This window comes from Somniosus microcephalus, chromosome 1, assembly GCF_052327205.1.
Source record: "Somniosus microcephalus isolate GS21.2 chromosome 1, FLI_Smic_1.0, whole genome shotgun sequence".
In the NCBI taxonomy this organism is placed as follows: domain Eukaryota; kingdom Metazoa; phylum Chordata; class Chondrichthyes; order Squaliformes; family Somniosidae; genus Somniosus; species Somniosus microcephalus.
Window position 1 is genome coordinate 379,346,764 of NC_140987.1, and position 21,376 is coordinate 379,368,139.

General features: G+C 46.2%; 1 protein-coding gene across 5 annotated transcripts in view; it reads right to left on the reverse strand.

Moving 5' to 3' along the window:
• The window catches only part of dacha (dachshund a), a 414,265-nt gene that overhangs the window by 47,116 nt on the left and 345,773 nt on the right, over nucleotides 1-21,376 (reverse strand). For all 5 annotated transcript variants that reach the window (XM_085996109.1, XM_085996121.1, XM_085996115.1 and 2 more), the window contains one exon: nucleotides 11,655-11,802. In XM_085996109.1, the coding sequence (XP_085852235.1) occupies nucleotides 11,655-11,802 (148 nt within the window). The remainder of the gene's footprint in view (nucleotides 1-11,654; nucleotides 11,803-21,376) is intronic.

The following is a 21,376-nucleotide window of genomic DNA, read 5'->3' on the forward strand; positions in this document are numbered from 1 at the left end:
CACTTGAGTTTTAGATGGATATAATAATTTTATATTATTCTAGAATGCTTCACCCTCCAAAAATAAACCAGTTTTGTTAATAAATAAATGAATCCCATAGTGAATAGGGTACCCTCTCTGACCTAATTCACAGCAACTCTGGATTTGTGGACTGCAGATGAGAGGGCCGATGCCAATGAGCGTGGAGTGGTCGTGCAGTTGTAGGGGTCAAATCTTGTAAACATTTTCCATTGGCTGTACTGATCAGTTGCTGCTGAAAATCCAGTTCAGAAGCTGGCAATTGAGGGAAACCCAGCTGTCAAACCTGTATTAGGGAGTTGAGCATACCCAGCTGTTTAAATTGCCGTTCAGTCGCATTGTTGAACAGCTGAGAGCAGCCACTGGCATTTAAACTGCAAGTTACTTTTTAGAGCGTGAACCAGAGCCCAGAAGGGGACAAGATTCCTAACTGCTCCATTTAAACTTGCCATTGCCTCCACATCAGCTACATTCAGTGCAGCGGTTCTTTGATTTTGAACAGTAGCACGAGTTTAAACAGCTGTTTGGCAAACTATCAAAATCTCATGTGCTGCTTGACCCCTCCTCCCCTTCAGTTTACCTGTGGTATTTTAGAACGTGAACTTATCTCCACCCAGTGATCGATTTAAGCCGTGTCACAAATGGGAGACATTTAGGTCAAATTCACACCAAACAATATTTGTAGAAACTCTGTTTCTTTACTATTTTAGCTGATAGGGTGAGATGAAGTAGGGTGGGAGGAGGCTCATGTGGAGCATGACCACTGGCATAGACCACTTGGGCGGAATGGCCTGTTTCTGTGCTGTAACGGCTCTCATCAAAGTCACAAATGACATCTTTTGTGACTATGACAAAGGTAAACTATCCCTCCTCGTCCTTCTTGACTTGTCTGCAGCCTTTGACATGGTTGACCACTCCATCCTCTCCAATGCCTCTCCACCGCCGTCCAGCTGGGTGGGACTGCACGCACCTGGTTCCATTCTTATCTATCTAATTGTAGCCAGAGAATCACCTGCAACGGCTTCTCTTCCCGCTCCTGCATCGTTACCTCTGGTGTCCCCCAAGGATCTATCCATGGCCCCCTCCTATTTCTCATCTACATGTTGCCCCTTGGTGACATCATCCGAAAACAAAGCATCAGTTTCCACATATACGCTGACGACACCCAGCTTTACCTCACTACCTCTTCTCTCGATCCCTCCACAGTCTCTAAATTGTCAGACTGCTTGTCCGACATACAATTCTGAATGAGCAGAAATGTTCTCCAATTAAATATTGGGAAGACCGAAGCCATTGTTTTCGGTCCCCGCCACAAACTCCATTCCCTAGCCACTGACTCCATCCCTTTCCCTAACATCTGTCTGAGGCTGAACCATACTGTTCGTAACCTTGGTGTCATATTTGACCCTGAAATGAGCTTCCGACCACATATCCGCAGCATAACAAAGACCGCCTACTTCCACCTCTGTAACATCGCCGGTCTCCGCCCTTGCCTCAGCTCATCCACTGCTGAAACCCTCATCTATGCCTTTGTTACCTCTAGACTTGACTATTTAAACGCGATCCTGGCTAGCCTCCCACATTCCACCCTACGTAAACTTGAGGTCATCCAAAACTCGGCTGCCCGTGTCCTAACTCACACCAAGTCCCGTTCGCCCATCTCCCCTGTGCTCGCTGACCTACATTGGCTCCTGGTTAAGCAGCGCCTCGATTTCCAAATTCTCATCCTTGTTTTCAAATCCCTCCATGGCCTCGCCCCTTCCTACCTCTGTAATCTCCTTCAGCCCCACAAGCCCCCGAGATATCTGCACTCCTCCACTTCTGCCCTCTTGAGCATCCCTGATTATAATCGTTCAACCTTTGGTGGCTGTGCCTTCTGTTGCCTAGGCCCTAAGCTCTGGAATTCCCTGCCTAAACCTCTCTACCTCTCTTTCCTCCTTTAAGATGCTCCTTAAAACCTACCTGCCCTAATTTATCCTTATGTGGCTTTGTGTCAATTTTTGTCGTAAAATACTCCTGTGCAGCGCCTTGGGGCGTTTTACTACTTTAAAGGCGCTATATAAATACAAGTTGTTGTTGTAAATTCTATGTAACAAAGTTGTTAACCCATTTTAAACATATTGGCACCTTTATTAAAATAAACAGACAAATGAACTTCATAGTCATATTGGTAACATGCATCAATGCAGTAAGATTTCAGCTGACTTGTCTTTGAAGGCACATCATGTTGCACCATACACAACATTGTTTTTTGGGACATGTTTTTTAGATCTCTAATGGTGGTATGAGAATCGGTATTGGGACATACAGGAGCAGCTGGAGTCCCACTGTTGGGTGTAAACTATTGCTTATCAGAATGGTATGTGGCGGAGAATAAAACACCACTGAACCATATAAATACATTTGCCATGGAATGTTTTATTTGGATACAAATTTGTATGAACGACAGAAAATCAATTTTTAAATCAATGTACCACAGTTTGGTCGCAATCAATAATTTAATCTAAGCAAAAATCTAAATTTGATACTAAACAGATTATACTGCTGCATCTAGGTGAAGTTGGCAGTGGTTTGATTTCATTTAGTACACTCAACACTATATTGGATTTGATATTCTGGTGGCAGTGAATTGGTGAAATAACGTAATATACTTCAAAGGTAGACTTGCAACGAGGATTTGCCATGTGGCAGATTCACTTTCTCAGCATGGTGTTTGGGAAGGTGCCAAGCAATGTTCCCTTTCAGTTTTTTGGGGGGTATGCGGCCCCTTTAACGGGCTGCGCAGTCCATTCAAATTTCCGTGCATGCGCAGTTTTCTATATTGTAAAGCCGGCAAGCGGCCTGCACAGGACCTCCAGACAGCTGCTCAGCCAAACGGGAACATTAGTGCCAAGTCGAAGGAAGAAAGTCAGAGGGTGAGTCTTCCCACCTTGTAATGGCTGGTTCAAGAGTAGTAGAGACTTGGGGACAACAGGTAGGCTGATTACTGTCTCAGTTTGGCCATGGTGTGATGTGAGAGTCCTCAAGGGGAAATGACAATTTTTTTTTCTTAAAACAGTTGCTAACTGGACAATGTCTTATGCATGTATCAAGATTTTGTTTTTAAAATTCAGGGATCCTATCCAACGGGGATGATGGAAAGTGGTTTTGTATATGGAGTCGTCCCGAGTGAACTTTACATATTAATGAAACCGGCTCATGTTTTTGTATTACTTCCATCACTATGAAGTACTTGGGCAGGGTCAGAATAATATTATACTTCAAAAATTACAATCCCCATCCAGATCCATTATTTTCCATGGAACTGTTTTTTTTAATTAAAATTTGGTGATCTAAAATTTCCCTCTGGTGTCTAAAAATATTGCAATGGAATTTTATTCTTATCAAATATTGAAGAACAATATTTTTTATTCGTTCCTGGGATGTGGGCATTGCTGGCAAGGCCAGCATTTATTGTCCATCCCTAATTGCTCTCGAGAAGGTGGTGGTGAGCCATCTTCTTGAACCGCTGCAGTCCATGCGGTGGTGGAAAGCCTTTGGGGAGCCAGGAGGTGAGACCTTCACCACAGAATATCCAGCCTCTGACCTGCTCTTGTAGCCACCATATTTATGTGGCTGGTCCAGTTAAGTTTCTGGTCAATGGTGACCCTCAGGATGTTGATGGTGGGGGATTTGGCGATGGTAATGTTGTTGAATGTCAAGGGGCGGTGGTTAGACTCTCTCTTGTTGGAGACAGCCATTGCCTGGCACTTATGTGGCGCGAATGTTACTTGCCACTTATCAGCCAAGCCTGAACGTCGTCCAGCTTTTGCTGCATGTGGGCATGGACTGCTTCATTATCTGAGGACTTGTAAATGGAATTGAACACTGTGCAATCATCAGTGAACATCCCCACTTCTGACCTTTATGATGGAGGGAAGGTCATTGATGAAGCAGCTGAAGATGGTTGGGCCTAGGACTCTGCCCTGAGGAACTTCTGCAGTGACGTCCTGGGGCTGAGATGATTGGCCTCCAACCACCACAACCATCTTCCTTTGTGCTAGGTATGAGACCAGCCAGTGGAGAGTCCCCCGCCCGCCCGATTCCCATTGACTTCAGTTTTACTAGGGCTCCTTGATGCCACACTTGGTCAAATGCTGCCTTGATGTCAAAGGCAGTCACTCTCTCCTCACTTCTGGAGATCTGGAGCATTTGGTCTTGGCGGAACCCAAACTGGGCATCAATGAGCAGGTTATTGGTGAGTAACTGCTGCTTGATAGCACTGTTGATGACACCTTCCATCACGTTGCTGGTGATTGAGAGTGGACATGGTGTGGAGATGCCGGAGTTGGACTGGGGTGGACAAATGTAAGAAGTCACACAACACCAGGTTATAGTCCAACAGCTTTATTTGAAATCACAAGCTTTCGGAGCGCTGCTCCTTCTTCAGGTGAAGTGGAGAAATGCATAAAGACACAGCTTATATAGTCAGAGAATCATGTCAGATGTTTACAGGTAACCTTTCCAACTGCCATTTATCACACCTCGGCAGAGAGATAATCACAGCAGTCAAAGGTGTGAATGGTGTCCAAACAGGTCAGTCAGGGAAACATTACATCAAAGAACAATGAGGTGGGGTCACAAGGGGTCAAATATTGCAGATGCTGGGGTCTGTATGAAAAACAAAAAAACAGACAAAAAACATTTTTTTTGGCTGGAAATCACAGCAGGTCCGGCCGCATCAGTGTAGGGAGAACAAGCCAATGTCGACTCGAGTCTGGATGACCCTGCATCAGGTGGGGTTACATGTAGCGTGACATGAACCCAAGATCTCGGTTGAGGCCGTCCTCATGGGTGCGGAACTTGGCTATCAGTTTCTGCTCGACGATTTTGCGTTGTCGTGTGTCTCGAAGGCCACCTTGGAGAATGCTTACCCGAAGATCGGAGGCTGAATGTCCTTGACTGCTGAAGTGTTCCCCGACTGGGAGGGAACACTCCTGCCTGGTGATTGTTGCGCGGTGTCCGTTCATCCGTTGTCGCAGTGTCTGCATGGTCTCGCCGATGTACCATGCTCCGGGGTATCCTTTCCTGCAACGTATGAGGTAGACAACGTTGGCCGAGTCACATGAGTATGTACCATGTACCTGGTGGGTAGTGTCCTCACGTGTGATGATGGTATCTGTGTTGATGATCTGGCATGTCTTGCAGAGGTTGCTGTGGCAGGGTTGTGTGGTGTCGTGGTCGCTGTTCTCCTGAAAGCTGGGTAATTTGCTGCGAACGATGGTCTGTTTGAGGTTAGGCGGCTGTTTGAAAGCGAGTAGTGGAGGCGTGGGGATGGCCTTAGCGAGGTGTTCGTCGTCATCGATGACATGTTGAAGGCTGCGAAGAACATGGCGTAGTTTCTCCGCTCCGGGGAAGTACTGGACGACGAAGGGTACTCTGTTGGTTGTGTCCCGTGTTTGTCTTCTGAGGAGGTCTATGCGATTTTTCGCTGTGGCCCGTCGGACTTCCCCGGAGCGGAGAAACTACGCCATGTTCTTCGCAGCCTTCAACATGTCATCGATGACGACGAACACCTCGCTAAGGCCATCCCCACGCCTCCACTACTCGCTTTCAAACAGCCGCCTAACCTCAAACAGACCATCGTTCGCAGCAAATTACCCAGCTTTCAGGAGAACAGCGACCACGACACCACACAACCCTGCCACAGCAACCTCTGCAAGACATGCCAGATCATCAACACAGATACCATCATCACACGTGAGGACACCACCCACCAGGTACATGGTACATACTCATGTGACTCGGCCAACGTTGTCTACCTCATACGTTGCAGGAAAGGATGCCCCGGAGCATGGTACATCGGCGAGACCATGCAGACACTGCGACAACGGATGAACGGACACCGCGCAACAATCACCAGGCAGGAGTGTTCCCTCCCAGGCGGGGAACACTTCAGCAGTCAAGGACATTCAGCCTCCGATCTTCGGGTAAGCATTCTCCAAGGTGGCCTTCGAGACACACAACGCAAAATCGTCGAGCAGAAACTGATAGCCAAGTTCCGCACCCATGAGGACGGCCTCAACCGAGATCTTGGGTTCATGTCACGCTACATGTAACCCCACCTGATGCAGGGTCATCCAGACTCGAGTCGACATTGGCTTGTTCTCTCTACACAGATGCGGCCGGACCTGCTGTGATTTCCAGCCCAAAAAAATGTTTTTTGTCTTTTTTTGTTTTTCATACAGACCCCAGCATCTGCAATATTTGACCCCTTGTGACCCCACCTCATTGTTCTTTGATGTAATGTTTCCCTGACTGACCTGTTTGGACACCATTCACACCTTTGACTGCTGTGATTATCTCTCTGCCGAGGTGTGATAAATGGCAGTTGGAAAGGTTACCTGTAAACATCTGACATGATTCTCTGACTATATAAGCTGTGTCTTTATGCATTTCTCCACTTCACCTGAAGAAGGAGCAGCGCTCCGAAAGCTTGTGATTTCAAATAAAGCTGTTGGACTATAACCTGGTGTTGTGTGACTTCTTACATTTGTCCACCCCAGTCCAACTCCGGCACCTCCACACCATGGCTACTATCGACACCACAAACTGCCGGCTCAAAGTGGAGAGGATCTCCAAGAAGATCGCGCATATCGACACAGACATCAAGTTTCTACAGAGATGCAAGAAAGCAGACAAGATCCCGAAAGGACTACAGATCACTAACCCACTCAAGTCGACCTACAACACAGACTACGCTGAGAGACTCTGCCGTCGTACCTCTCGCCCACTCCTCAACCATCTCGTACACCAGCTCTACAGCAGACGCCGCAACCTCGAAACCGAGTTGGAGTCCATGTTCTCAGCCTGTGCTCAGGACGCAGCAGACCAGCTACGAGACACCGCCAAACAAACAAGGCAACGGAACTACGCTACCTACATGCACACCAAGAACAGGAAGCTTGAGAAACTTGGCATCACCAGCAGCAGCAACCAAGCCTCCCCCGGTACCACGGTTGAAACCACAGGGAAATCCATCGTCAACCTGTCCGACCACACCCTTCAACCAGACGAAATTGAAGTTCTCAGCCGAGGGCTCAATTTCTGCCCCACCACCAAAATGGACCCCATCGGTCTCGCGGCAGACACAGAGGAATTCATCAGGAGAATGAGGCTCCGGGAATTCTTCCACAAATCCCAAGATGTCAGCAGCGAACCCAATGAGACAATCAATGATCCGGAACAGCAGACAGAGGGATCCGCAGTGCAGCAACCGAAGAAGAAAGAGTCAAATTGGACCCCTCCGGAGGGTCGCTGCCCTAAGCTTGACATGTATGCTCAAGCTGTCAGGAGATGCATCAACGCCAGATTCATCAGCCGCACTCACAAGACAGTCCAGAATGTCACCCGAGCACAACGCAATGCCATCCACGCTCTCAAGACCAACCGCAACATCGTCATCAAACCAGCAGACAAAGGAGGTGCCATCGTCATACAGAACAGAACGGACTATTGCAAAGAAGTATACCGACAACTGGACAACCAGGAACACTACAGACAGTTACCCGCAGATCCGACCAAAGAACACACCCGCCAACTCAACAGACTGATCAAAACCTTCGATCCAGACCTTCAAAGCATCCTACATGCTCTCATCCCACGTACTCCCCGCGTGGGAGACTTCTACTGCCTCCCAAAGATACACAAAGCCAACACACCTGGACGTCCTATCGCATCAGGCAACGGAACCCTGTGTGAGAACCTCTCTGGATATGTCGAGGGCATCCTGAAACCCATCGTACAGGGAACCCCCAGCTTCTGTCGCGACACTACAGACTTCTTACAGAAGCTCAGCACCCACGGACCAGTTGAACCAGGAACACTCCTCGCCACGATGGACGTCTCGGCACTCTACACCAGTATCCCCCACGATGACGGCATCACTGCGACAGCCTCAGTACTCAACACCAACAACAGCCAATCTCCAGACGCCATCCTACAACTCATCCGCTTCATCCTTGACCACAATGTCTTCACCTTCGACAACCAGTTCTTTACCCAAACACACGGAACAGCCATGGGGACCAAATTCGCACCCCAATACGCAAACATCTTCATGCACAAGTTCGAGCAAGACTTCTTCGCTGCACAGGATCTCCAACCAATGCTATACACCAGATACATCGACGACATTTTCTTCCTATGGACCCACGGCGAAGAATCACTGAAAAGACTACACGATAACATCAACAAGTTCCATCCCACCATCAAACTCACCATGGACTACTCCTCAGAATCAGTCTCATTCCTGGACACACGAATCTCCATCAAAGACGGACACCTCAGCACTTCACTCTACCGCAAGCCCACGGACAACCTCACGATGCTTCACTTCTCCAGCTTCCACCCTAACCACGTTAAAGAAGCCATCCCCTATGGACAAGCCCTGCGAATACACAGGATCTGCTCAGACGAGGAGGAACGCGATGGACACCTACAGACACTGAAAGACGCCCTTGTAAGAACGGGATATGACGCTCGACTCGTCGATCGACAGTTCCGACGAGCCACAGCGAAAAATCGCATAGACCTCCTCAGAAGACAAACACGGGACACAACCAACAGAGTACCCTTCGTCGTCCAGTACTTCCCCAGAGCGGAGAAACTACGCCATGTTCTTCGCAGCCTTCAACATGTCATCGATGACGACGAACACCTCGCTAAGGCCATCCCCACGCCTCCACTACTCGCTTTCAAACAGCCGCCTAACCTCAAACAGACCATCGTTCGCAGCAAATTACCCAGCTTTCAGGAGAACAGCGACCACGACACCACACAACCCTGCCACAGCAACCTCTGCAAGACATGCCAGATCATCAACACAGATACCATCATCACACGTGAGGACACCACCCACCAGGTACATGGTACATACTCATGTGACTCGGCCAACGTTGTCTACCTCATACGTTGCAGGAAAGGATGCCCCGGAGCATGGTACATCGGCGAGACCATGCAGACACTGCGACAACGGATGAACGGACACCACGCAACAATCTCCAGGCAGGAGTGTTCCCTCCCAGGCGGGGAACACTTCAGCAGTCAAGGACATTCAGCCTCCGATCTTCGGGTAAGCATTCTCCAAGGTGGCCTTCGAGACACACGACAACGCAAAATCGTCGAGCAGAAACTGATAGCCAAGTTCCGCACCCATGAGGACGGCCTCAACCGAGATCTTGGGTTCATGTCACGCTACATGTAACCCCACCTGATGCAGGGTCATCCAGACTCGAGTCGACATTGGCTTGTTCTCCCTACACTGATGCGGCCGGACCTGCTGTGATTTCCAGCCAAAAAAAATGTTTTTTGTCTGTTTTTTTGTTTTTCATACAGACCCCAGCATCTGCAATATTTGACCCCTTGTGACCCCACCTCATTGTTCTTTGATGTAATGTTTCCCTGACTGACCTGTTTGGACACCATTCACACCTTTGACTGCTGTGATTATCTCTCTGCCGAGGTGTGATAAATGGCAGTTGGAAAGGTTACCTGTAAACATCTGACATGATTCTCTGACTATATAAGCTGTGTCTTTATGCATTTCTCCACTTCACCTGAAGAAGGAGCAGCGCTCCGAAAGCTTGTGATTTCAAATAAAGCTGTTGGACTATAACCTGGTGTTGTGTGACTTCTTACAATTGCGAGTGGACTAATGGGGCGGTAATTGGCTGGATTGGATTTGTCCTGCTTTTTGTGGACAAGACATACCTGGGCAATTTTCCACATGGTGAGGTAAATGCCAGTGTTGTAGCTGAACTGGAACAGCTAGTTCTGGAGCACAAGTCTTCAGCACGACAGACGGGATGTTGTCAGGGTCCATATCTTTTGCTGTATCCAGTGCACTCAGCTGTTTCTTGATATCACATGCAGTGAATCGAATTGGCTGAAGACTGGCTTCTATGATGGTGGGGACCTCAGGAGGAGGTCAGCACTTCTGACAAGATGGTTGCAAACGCTTCAGCCTTTTCTTTTACACTTGAATGCTAGGCTCTGCCATCATTGAGGATGAGGATATTCATGGAGGCTCCTCCTCCCATTAGTTGTTTAATGGTCCACCACCATTCACGACTGGATGTGGCAGGACTGCAGAGCTTTGATCTGATCAGCTGTGGGATTGCTTAGCTCTGTCTATAGCATGCTGCTTCTGCTCTTTAGCATGCATGTAGTCCTGTCTTGCAGCTTTCCCAGTTTGGCACCTCATTTTTAGGTTCGCCTGATGCTGCTCCTGGCACTCCTCATTGAACCAGGGTTGTCCCCTGGCCTGATGGTAATGGTGGAGTGAGGGATATGCCGGACCATGAGGTTACAGGTTGTGGTGGAATACAATTCTGCTGCTGCTGATGGCCCATAGCATGGACATTGAAGTCCCCCAACCAGAGTACATTCTGTGCCCTTGCTACCCTCTGTGCTTCTTCCAAGTGTTCAACATGGAGGAGTACTGATTGATCAGTTGAGGGAGGGTGGTAGGTGGTAATCAGCAGGAAGTTTCCTTGCCCATGCTTGACCTGAAACCATGAGACTTCAAGGGGTCCGGAATCAATGTTGAGGACTCCCAGGGCCACTCCCTCCTAACTGTATACCACTGTGCCGCTACCTCTGGTGGGACAGGACATACCCAGGGATGGTGATGGCGGAGTCTGGGACGTCAGCTGAAAGGTATGATTCTGTGAGTATGACTATGTCAGGCTGTTGCTTGACTAGTCTGAGGGACAACTCTCTCAATTTTGGCACACGTTCCAAGATGTTGTGAGGAGGACTTTGCAGGGTCGACTGGGCTGGGTGTGCCTTTGTCGTGTCTGAAGCTGATGCCTAGGTCGATGGTGGGTGGTTCATCCGGTTTTATTCTTATTATTGTTATTGTTTTTCATAGCAGTTAGTTACAACTGAGTGGCTTGTTAGTCCATTTCGGAGGGCAGTTAAGAGTCAACCATATTGCTGTGGGACTGGAGTCACATATAGGCCAGCAGATTTCCTTCCCTATAGGGTGTTCATGAACCAGATGGGTTGTTACAACAATCCAGTAGTTTCATGGTCACCATTACTGATACTAGCATTTATTCCACATTTATTTAATTAGTTGAATTTAAATTCCCCAGCTGCCTTGGAGGGATTTGAACTCACGTCTCCGGATCATTAGTCCAGTAACCTAACCACTAAGCTACCATACCCCTATATAAGTATATATCTTGATAGGACTTGATTAGACATAAACCTGCTGCAGCAACGCTGATTTTTTCCCCCCAAGGATTCTTCCCTGTCCCAAAACAGTATGAGGTCTGGCACCTGCTTAGCAAAAGAACTGATCTGAGGTCATTTGTATTAGTGAACTTAGTCTGAAGATATTGCTGGAAAAAGGTGGCAATATCACACTGTGGAATCCTTTGTCAGGACCTTGTGATATGATATACTCAGCCATAAGGGACTTAACCTCTACCGTGCTGTCAGCATCTTATGCAGCTATTGTTGCCCCTGTGTCTAAACAGAGTCAAATGAACCAATTCAGACACAAGTCGAGCACTAAGTTTTGAGTTCTGAACACATAATCAGTCTTACCATTGCCTGCTTAAATTCCACTTGATTTCCATGAGACTTACCTCTATTGTGCTGTTCTGCTGTGAGTTGTCTTTCTAAAGTTTCTCTCATTTCTCTCTCCCTGAACAGCTCCAGTTTCAGTTCTTTCTTCTCCTGCTGTATCTGCTTCTCTTGCACGCGCGCATTGTCTACAGCCACCTTCAGCAGGCCCTGTACAATCACAGAACAGTGATTAAATAACAGCAACTAAACCTCAGTAATACAGTAAGTCAGTAAAGATCCTAAATATAAGGAGGAATTTTTTTTTCTACATCTTCACACTCTTGTCTTTCCCTAATTATGGACATTCCCAACTCCAGTGCAGCACTGTTCATTAACCACATTGAAACAGCAGAACTTTTGAGATCCCACCTTTTCCGGTAACTATTTCCTCTCAATGTTCTCCTCTGATCAGGTCAATTGATCTAAATAAATGTGATCTGATTTCCATTCTCAACATATGCAAACTAGCTTATACTTTGGAATCCCAGTCTTCTGGTAGAATTGGACAGTTTTCAAAGGTTCTATATCTTAAGGCTGATTTTTAAAAATAACATCTTGTAAGTCTGTATGGCCAAGGATGGATCACATGATTACAACAAATGGGATTCGTGCCGTTTGTGAGGCACTGGGGAAGTTTCATGTGAAAATAGCAGACCCCCACTGGTCTGGTAGACTTTCCCAAATGGGGAAAGAAAATGCTGTTCGGTCCAGAAGTAAAGTTACAGCTCAGTGCAAGGTGAGAAAATGTCTCGCGTTACATCCAGTTATCTTCTATTGGAAACTAGTTTCATTATTTGTCAAAGACCCTAAGGTCACAGAATGATAAATATCTGGACACCCAGGTTGGCCTGATGTGACTTCCACATCTTTACTTTCCCACATGGCAGAGAGTATAAACAACACCCACTTGCATCCTGGACTCCGTTATCCATGCTTTTAAGTTGAATCATTCTGCAACATTTTAAAGCTTTTATTTTAAAAAAATGCACAAATATTTCAGAACTAGGCTGTTGAGAAATTACATGGAAAACAAGTGTGCATTGCACAGCCCTTGAGGATCATTTGCTATACAGATATTTAATGCACCCTTTAGTCTGCTACCTTTTCAAAAATTCAAATTTCAAAATTCAACAACTTAATGATGCCTGTGTATAGAAAAATGTTTTACAGTGTTTATGGGGTAGAAGGAAAAGCTAGATCAAGAAACGATGAATAAATTATGGGTGGATGGGAGGGGGAAGTTTGAACAGTATGGTCTTTAGGTATTTGAAGAGAAATGGCAAAACAGAAAGATTTAACGAGTTAGCAGTTATTGTGAGAACAGCCACTATTTATGAAGGAGCGGAGTGGATAATGAGTAATCCAGCACAGGTGAGTTGAGAGTATGCACAGCGACACACAGCCAGAGCAGAAAGCTGAAGTAGAGTAGCATGGGCAAAGTCATTTGAAATGAGGGTAAAGATTTTAAGTCAATTAGTTGGGAGGTAGGGCATTTGGCAAAGAGGGGAAGATGCCTGTATGGATATTGTGTAGGAGGAAATGAGAGGGGATCTCATTGAAACACATAAAATTCTGACAGGGCTAGACAGACTGCATGCAGGGAGGATGTTTCCCCTGGCTGGGGGGTCTAGAACGAGGGGTCACAATCTCGGGATATGGGGTAGGACTTTTAGGACTGAGATGAGAAGAAATTTCTTCACTCAGAGGGTGGTGAACCTGTGGAATTCTCTACCACAGAAGGCTGTGGAGGCCAAGTCACTGAATATATTTAAGAAGGAGATAGATAGATTTCTAGACACAAAAGGCATCAATGGGTATGGGGAGAGAGCAGGAATATGGTATTGAGATAGAGGATCAGCCATGATCATATTGAATGGCGGAGCAGGCTTCAAGGGCTGAATGGCCTACTCCTGCTCCTATTTTTCTAAGTTTCTATGAAATGTGGGGCAAAGGGGTTCTGAGTAAGTTGTAGCTGTGGAGAGGCTGATGAGGACTAGCATTGGAAAAATTGAGCACTGAGCTGCTCCGGTTGTAAACTCGAGGCATGTATTGAAATTAGAGAAACGAGCTTTTTAAAAAAAAAAAACTTTCTCCGAACTATTACTAATTAAGTGAAACAACATATTGAACATGCCAACCTCGGAAATGGATACCTTCTTTATACCATATTTAAATTGGATTCTCCACCTAAACATGGGCTGGGGTTTGCAAACATTATCCAAAGGTATTTTGTAATTTAAAATCAACAAAGTAGTGTTTCATTAGACTGGGCTCATGTCGATGTTATTTATTATGCAACACATGAGACGCTGAATGGCTAATGATATAATTAATCATTATTAACTACAGTTTTCCATATTTGTTGCATCACTGCTTCCAGTGATTAGGTCTGCATTTTTTGGTGGGAGGAAGGGATTACGCTCATGCACTGCTCTGTTACTGAAGCAAGATCCCACCGGATTGGTGAATGGGTAATGCATTGTGGAAAGGTGTCGGAGACCTGTTAAACTAAATGTAATCTCTAAAGGACTGTAACTTGTGATAATTCAGGACACGATTATGGTCCAGTCTGCTTAAGGGAATTGCTTTAGGCCAGGACAGTTTGATGCTCCTAAATGGGAGTGGAGCTCTGCTGTTATCTATCTTTTTACCAGAACTTTAATTAATGATTGGTCTATTAGTCTTCCTCAGAAACTTTTGTTATGCATACATTTTGGTCACATTTGACTTTTGAGAGTTTGTTGAGCTTGGTTACCACTCTGATAGCTTCACTGATGCACTTAAATTGTGGAAAATAAAATGTCATTGTTTTGTTTTGATTCCCTTAAATAGACTTCACAGTAATTGTATTCTATTTTGCAACAGACTCCCAAAATATCTCTCCCAACTTAAGTATCAATTAGTTGAGTGTTAAGACTCTTAAAGGTAACATGTAGGTTCAAATTCAACTTTGGCGGGGGCACAAAATGGGCAGTGACATATCCGTGGCCATTATATACCTCGCCAGATTTTTCTTTTCCATTGCGTCCCCACCAAAGTTTAATTTTATTCCCAAAGTAACTAGCTGAGGGTCCAAACCTTTTACCAGAGACTAACTGTATGTAATATGTGTGTTGCTGACTGCACAAATCACAGGAATCTAATTCCCGGAGCGCCATAGTGAGCATATCAACATATACCATGAATAAACAACAACAACTGGATTTTCGTAGCACTCCTAGTATGCAGGAAACGTCTCAAATAATGAGGATAAAGGATGCTATGCGCATAAGAGCATGAGGAAAAGGGAAAAAGTGGATGGTTAGTGTGGGGAATGGAAGGTGGGGAGCCAAAGCCAATGAGCTAAAATAAACTGGGAAGTTTAAAACAAATGTGGTAAGCAGAAGATGGATAGCTATACGGTCTAAAGTGGTCTCTGGGTGCAACCACCCAAGTGCATATGTAGGGGGATGATAGATAAGGAAAGAACTTGCACTTATATACTAGCAAAGATGGTGGGTGCCCAATAACTTTAAATGTAAAACAAAAACACAAAATGTTGGAAACACTCATAGGCCAGGCAGCATCCGTGGAGAGAGAAACAGAGTTAACATTTCAGGTCTGTGACCCTTTGTCAGAACTGGAAAAAGTTAGAGATGTAACAGGTTTTAAACAGGTGCAGGGGCAGGGAAAGGGGGGGTGAGGAAAGAACAAAAGAGAGGGTCTGTGATAGGGTGGAAGGCAGGAGTGGTTAAATGTTGCAAATGGCAATGGCAGAATCATCAACAGCTGCTGCCTGAAAAAATAGGGGCCGAGGTTATGGTCTGAAATTGTTGAACTCGATGTTGAGTCCAGAAGGCTGTAAAGTACCTAATCGAAAGATGAGGTGCTGTTCCTCGAGCTTACGTTGAGCTTCGAAGGAACAGTGTAAGAGGCCGAGGACAGAGAGGTCAGAGTGGGAGTGGAGCGGGGAATTAAAGTGACAGGTGACCAGAAGCTCAGGGTCACCCTTACGGACTGAACGGAGGTGTTCCGCAAAGCGATCACCCAATCTGTGTTTGGTCTCCCCAATGTAGAGGAGACTGCATCGTGAGCAGCGAATACAGTATACTAAATTGCAAGAAGTACAAGTAAATCGCTGTTTCACTTGGAAGGAGTGTTTGGGGCCCTGGTCAGTGGAAAGGGAGGAGGTAAAAGGGCAGGTGTTGCATCTCCTGCGCTTGCATGGGAAGGTGCTGCGGGTAGTGGAGGGCCTGTTGGGGGTGATGGAGGAATGGACCAGGGTGTCAAGGACGAAGCAGTCCCTTCGAAATGCTGAAAGGGGAGGGGAAGGGAAGATGTGTTTGGTGGTGGGATCACGCTGGAGGTGGCGGAAATGGTGGAGGATGATCCGTTGAATATGGAGGTTGGTGGGATGAAAGGTGAACCCTATCGTGGTTCTGGGAGGGAGGGGAAGGGGTGAGAGCAGAAGTGCGGGAACTAGAATGGACACGGTCGAGGGCCATGGCAACCATGATAGAGGGGAATCCTCTGTTGAGGAAAATGGAAGACATATCGGAAGCACTAGTATGGATGGTGGCATCGTCAGAGCAGATGCGACAGTGACGGAGAAACTGGGAGAATGGAATAGAGTCCTTACAGGAAGCGGGTTGGGAGGAAGTGTAGTCCACATAGCTGTGGAAGTCAGTAGGCATATAGTGGATGTTCGTCGATGGCCTATCCCCAGAAATGAAGACAGAGGAGTCGAGGAAGGGAAGGGAAGAGTCCAAGATGGACCATGTGAAGGTGTGGGAAGGATGGAAATTGGAAGCAAAGTGAATGGAAATTTCTAGTTCAGGGCGAGAGCAGGAAACGGCACCAATACAGTCATCAATGTACCAGAAAAAGAGGTGAGGGAGGGGATCTGAGTAGGACTGGAACAAAGAGTGTTCCACCTATCCCACGAAAAAGCAGGCATAGCTAGGGCCCATGCGGGTTCCCATAGCAACACCTTTAATCTGGAGGAAGTGAGTGGAGTCAAAGGAGTTGTTGTTCAATGTGAGAACAAGTTCAGCCAGGCGGAGGAGGGTGGTGGTGGATGGGGACTGGTTGGGCCTCTGTTCAAGGAAGAAGCGGAGCGCCCTCAGGCTGTCCTGGTGGGGGATGGAGGTGTAGAGGGATTGAATGTCCATAGTGAAAAGGAGGCGGTTGGGGCCAGGAAACTGGAAACTGTTAAAGTGGCGGTGGGTGTCGGAAGTGTCGCGAATGTAGGTGGGAAGAGATTGGACAAGGGGAGAAAAAATAGAGTTGAGATAGGAAGAGATAAGTTCCGTGGGGCAAGAACAGGCTGAAACAATGGGTCTACCAGGGCAGTCCTGTTTGTGGATCTTGGGAAGGAGGTAGAAGCGGGCTGTGCGGGGTTGGTGGACTATGAGGTTGGCGGTCATGGAGGGAAGATCTCCAGAGGAGATGAGGTCAATGACAGTCTTGAAAACAATGGCTTGATGTTTGGTAGTGGGGTCATGGTCCAGGGGGAGGTAGGAGGAAGTGTTGGGGTTCAGCCACCGCAGGGTAGGGGTTGGTTCGCCAAACAACAACAGCGCCACCCTTGTCAGCAGGTTTAATGATAATGTTAGGGTTGGATCAGAAAGAACGGAGTGCTGCAAGTTCAGCGGGAGGTAGGTTGGAGTGAGTGAGGGGAGCAGAGAAATTGAGACGGTCGATGTCACGTCAGCAGTTCGCAATTAAAAGATCTAGAGAGGGTAAGAGGCCAGAGGGAGGGGTCTAGGTAGAACAAGAATTCTGAAAGCAGGAGAAAGGGTCCTGGGCAAAGAAGGGGGCACTGAGATGAAGGCAACAGAAAAAAGAGCTCGGCATCGTGCCGAGCTCGAAGTTCATTTGAGGTGGGAGCAGAAGTGGATGAAGCTCAGGCCTTTGCTGAGGACTGATCGTTCGGGGGCAGAGAGGGGAAGGTCAGAGGGGATAGTGAAAATGCGGCAGGGGGTGCGATTGGAAGAAGGGATGGGGTCAGAGGAAAGTGAAGGCGAAGAAGGTTCCGGAGGGGTGTTGGTGTCCAAGAATTGTTGAAGCTTGCGATCCTTGACACCTGAAAGGAAGAAAGAAATTTTCTTGTTGAAGCGCCGGATGAGGCAAAGGATGAAATGGAACTGTGGACCAGGACAGCTTTGAGATGCAACTCACTTCTGTGTTTACTGCAGCGGAGGGAGGTGATAGATGTGTACCCTTTCTTTTAGAAGATCTGCAATGTGTATTATTTACAAAAGAAATGAAGAAGCAAATGGAATTTATGTCAGCGTGCAGAATCCCCATGTATTCATCAATGACAAATATTGCTGTACTGTAACTAGGAATAGAATGGAGCTCATTACAATGAAACTATCCAGGACATTTGAAGTTTTGCAAAAGTATCAACTTCAGTTGATTGATCCCTGAAATGAAATGAAGTCATTATTTTGTCTTGCATTGTTTTTTGGGTTTAAAAAATATAAAATAGTGGTTATATTTGTAGAGTAATTAACGTAATTGTTGCAGGAATCATAAACTTACAAATCAGCAGTAAAATTACTATACAGTATTTATATTCTCATGAACTTTGGAAATTTTTCTGTGGTGAAATTTGACGCAAAATACAAGTGTCCCCATTTTTGTACAGCAATATTGGTGACACCCACTGTTTTACTTCACCAAAATGCTGCTGTCAGCCCTATGTATATTGGCCTATAAATTCCGTTCCCTAAGGGTGTGTACGCGCTGTGTACTCACCCGTAGGGCCAACGGAAGTGCTGGTTTTAGGCATGCACTGCGCATGCGCTGGAAACCGGAATTTCCGTTCTTTGAAGAAAGGGCTTCACAGGTCAAACGCCTGCGCCGGAGAGGCAGCGCGTACGGCTGAAACTTCTGTTTTTTTCACAGTTGCTTCAGTCCAGGTAAGTTGGAAACTGCTGCGCCTGGAAAAGCAGGCGCAAGGCCTTCTTTTACCAGGCTAACAGTTGAAGAAAGTAAAAAAAAAAATTTCCACTGATTTATCATTTTAAAATACTTTAAAGAAAGGTAAGTTTATTTTTAGCCCCTTTAAAAACTTTAATTATTTTTTCAAAAATTTAAATTTTTGTTTAAAATAGTTAATTTATGTAATTTATAGTCATTTTAAAAATGTGATTTTTTTTTTATTTATTTGAAGTTTTACTTATGTTTTGGGGCTGATCTCTATTCATAGATTTGACAGGTCTTCCTGTCAAATCTATGAATGGAGATTCCCTGCTCTGATTGGCTCCCCATGGCCCACATGATCCCAGGGACGCTGTGAACTACCTGCGCCCCTGGGATACGCGTGCCCTGCACACCGGCAGTTTGAAGAGGCACAGCAAAGGAATTCTGCGCCTCCCGGGAGCCCTCTGGTCCAGGCGGAGATTTTTCAAATCGCAGCCCTCCGCCCGCGGGAGGGCTGCGAACGGAATTTCTGGGCCTGTGTAATATTTCTAGCTAAACAGTTGTTTGTACAGCTCACTTTAGTTTAAAATTTACAACATTTAATTATGCTGTTATCTAGAAATGTTCATTCTACCCCAGACTTCCCCTGTCGATGAGCGTGTTTCCTCTATAGAATTCTTGGCCATTTCCTTGCTGAGATGCTAAGCCATAGGCATTACTCCAGGTTTCCTGGACGATGGTTGTTTAATATCAGTTATCTATCCTTCCAAGCAAGTCTTTGTAATATATTGGCTCTCATAACATCTCTTGTTTTTAGCCACTGCATATCGAACGCAAAACCTCCTTTTTGCCTGTCTGAAGCCATTTGTCCTGAAACTAAGCTGGATTTCTACTGGTAGTCTGAATTCCTGGTGGCCCAGATTTTGCAGTGGGTGTGACCGCATACTCTCAGAATACTCCGTCATACCGCCTTTGAAATCTACTGCAAATTAGAGATTTCCCCATGTGCTAAATCCTGAACTTATGGTCTGTCAACGTATGTAAACCTGGCGCAGAGTTGCCCAGCAATTACGTACGAAAATTTTATGGCTGGTAGAAACAGGCTCAGGGCCTGTCTGCATCAGCGTAAGGAGATACCCAAAATGAAAAACTGCTTTTTAAAAAATTAAATGACTTAAAAGCTTTAATGAGAAACAATCCTAGTGTATGTTAAAGCTGCAGCTTTTTTTAAAAATAATGTTTAAATTTCATAACTTTCTGCACAGTGTTTGTTTGGAAGTGGGAATTATGAGTAATGAATTGGATTCCCACGATAAAAGTTAAATCTGTAATGCATTTTAAAGGCTGTAGTAATGAAGTAATGTAGCAATTTAAATGAATGAAAGATAATCTGTTTTCTGATTGGAGAACCAGGCCCATGTGATCCCAGGTACGCTTCCGCATAGGCTGCATCCCTGGGCCATTACGCTCCCCTCCTACTCGCAGCACCAGACTGCATGTTTACGCAGGAGGGTCGCCATCAGGTATTCTTTTCCCAGGCCGGCAGCATACTCCGGAGGTACGCTGCTGACCACAATTTTTGGCCCATTACTTCAAATGTCTTATTTCAAATTTTAGCATTTGGGACTGCAGTGAAACACCAGTTGTTGTTAAATTCTATTCATTTTCACCAAATGTGTTTCTCCTGATGAAGTAGCTATTTTTCACATGGTTGATTTCCTTCCTCGCCTCCTCTTTTGAAGGTCCTGATCCACTCTAGGAGGACAGCTCCTTGGGTGCCAGCAGCCTCTGGTGCTTTACCCAAGTGCCCATTCTTCTTATGAACCTAGATGGTGAATATCAGGCTACTTGACTGTTGCGGTATTAAAGCTGAACTCACTTCTGCCCTCACCCAATATATGTAACCATGCACTTTCTAGTACGAGTCACTGGGTAATAATCAAGAGTGGAGCTATTGGCTGATTTTGTCCCTCTGGTATTCTGGCCCACAGTTGTGCCCTGACGACCATCCTGTCTGAATATCATTAATAGAAGCACAGACTGGAGATTGAACTAGGATCTTTTTGAACTGCATTGCCATGTACTGTCCCAGAGAAAGATTTCCTCCATCACATCCAAAGTCTCCCAAGGATCTATCCCTGGCCAACCTCCTCATCTACATTCTGCCCTGTGGCAACATCATCAAAAGTCATAGGGTTAGCTTCCAAATGTATTCTAATGATACGTAGCGCTACTGCTCCATCGCTGCTGTGCTGTCGCGACTGCTTGCCCAGCGTCATCTTGGGTGAGCCCTAACTTCTGCCTGCTAAAACACTGGGAAGACTGAAGTCTTCAGTCCCTGCCACAAACTCTGTACCCTCACCAACAACTCCTTCCCCCTCTCTAGCTGCAGTCTCGGGCTGAACAAGACTTCACAACCTCAGCGTCCTGCTTAACTCCATACTGAGCTTCTCACCTTCTCTCCTGTCATTCCATCACAAAGACCACCAACTTCTACCTCCAAAACACTGCCTGTCTCTGCTCCATCTTGCTGCATTTGCTGCTGAAACTCCCATCCATGTCTTTGTCATTTCCAGTTTTGACTATACCAATGGTTTCCAAACTGACCTCCGACCTTCTACCCTCCGTAAACTTCATCTCCCCCCAAGCTCTGCTGCTACATCCTATCCTGCACCAAGTTCCACTTGCCAATAACCTCCTTCCTCATTGACCTGCACTGGCTTCCAGTTCCCCAATGCCCCATTTAAAATTCCCATCCTTGTATTTAAATTTCTCCATGGCCTTGCCCCTCCCTATCTCTAGAACTTCCTACCTCCCCCCACCCACCCTCCAC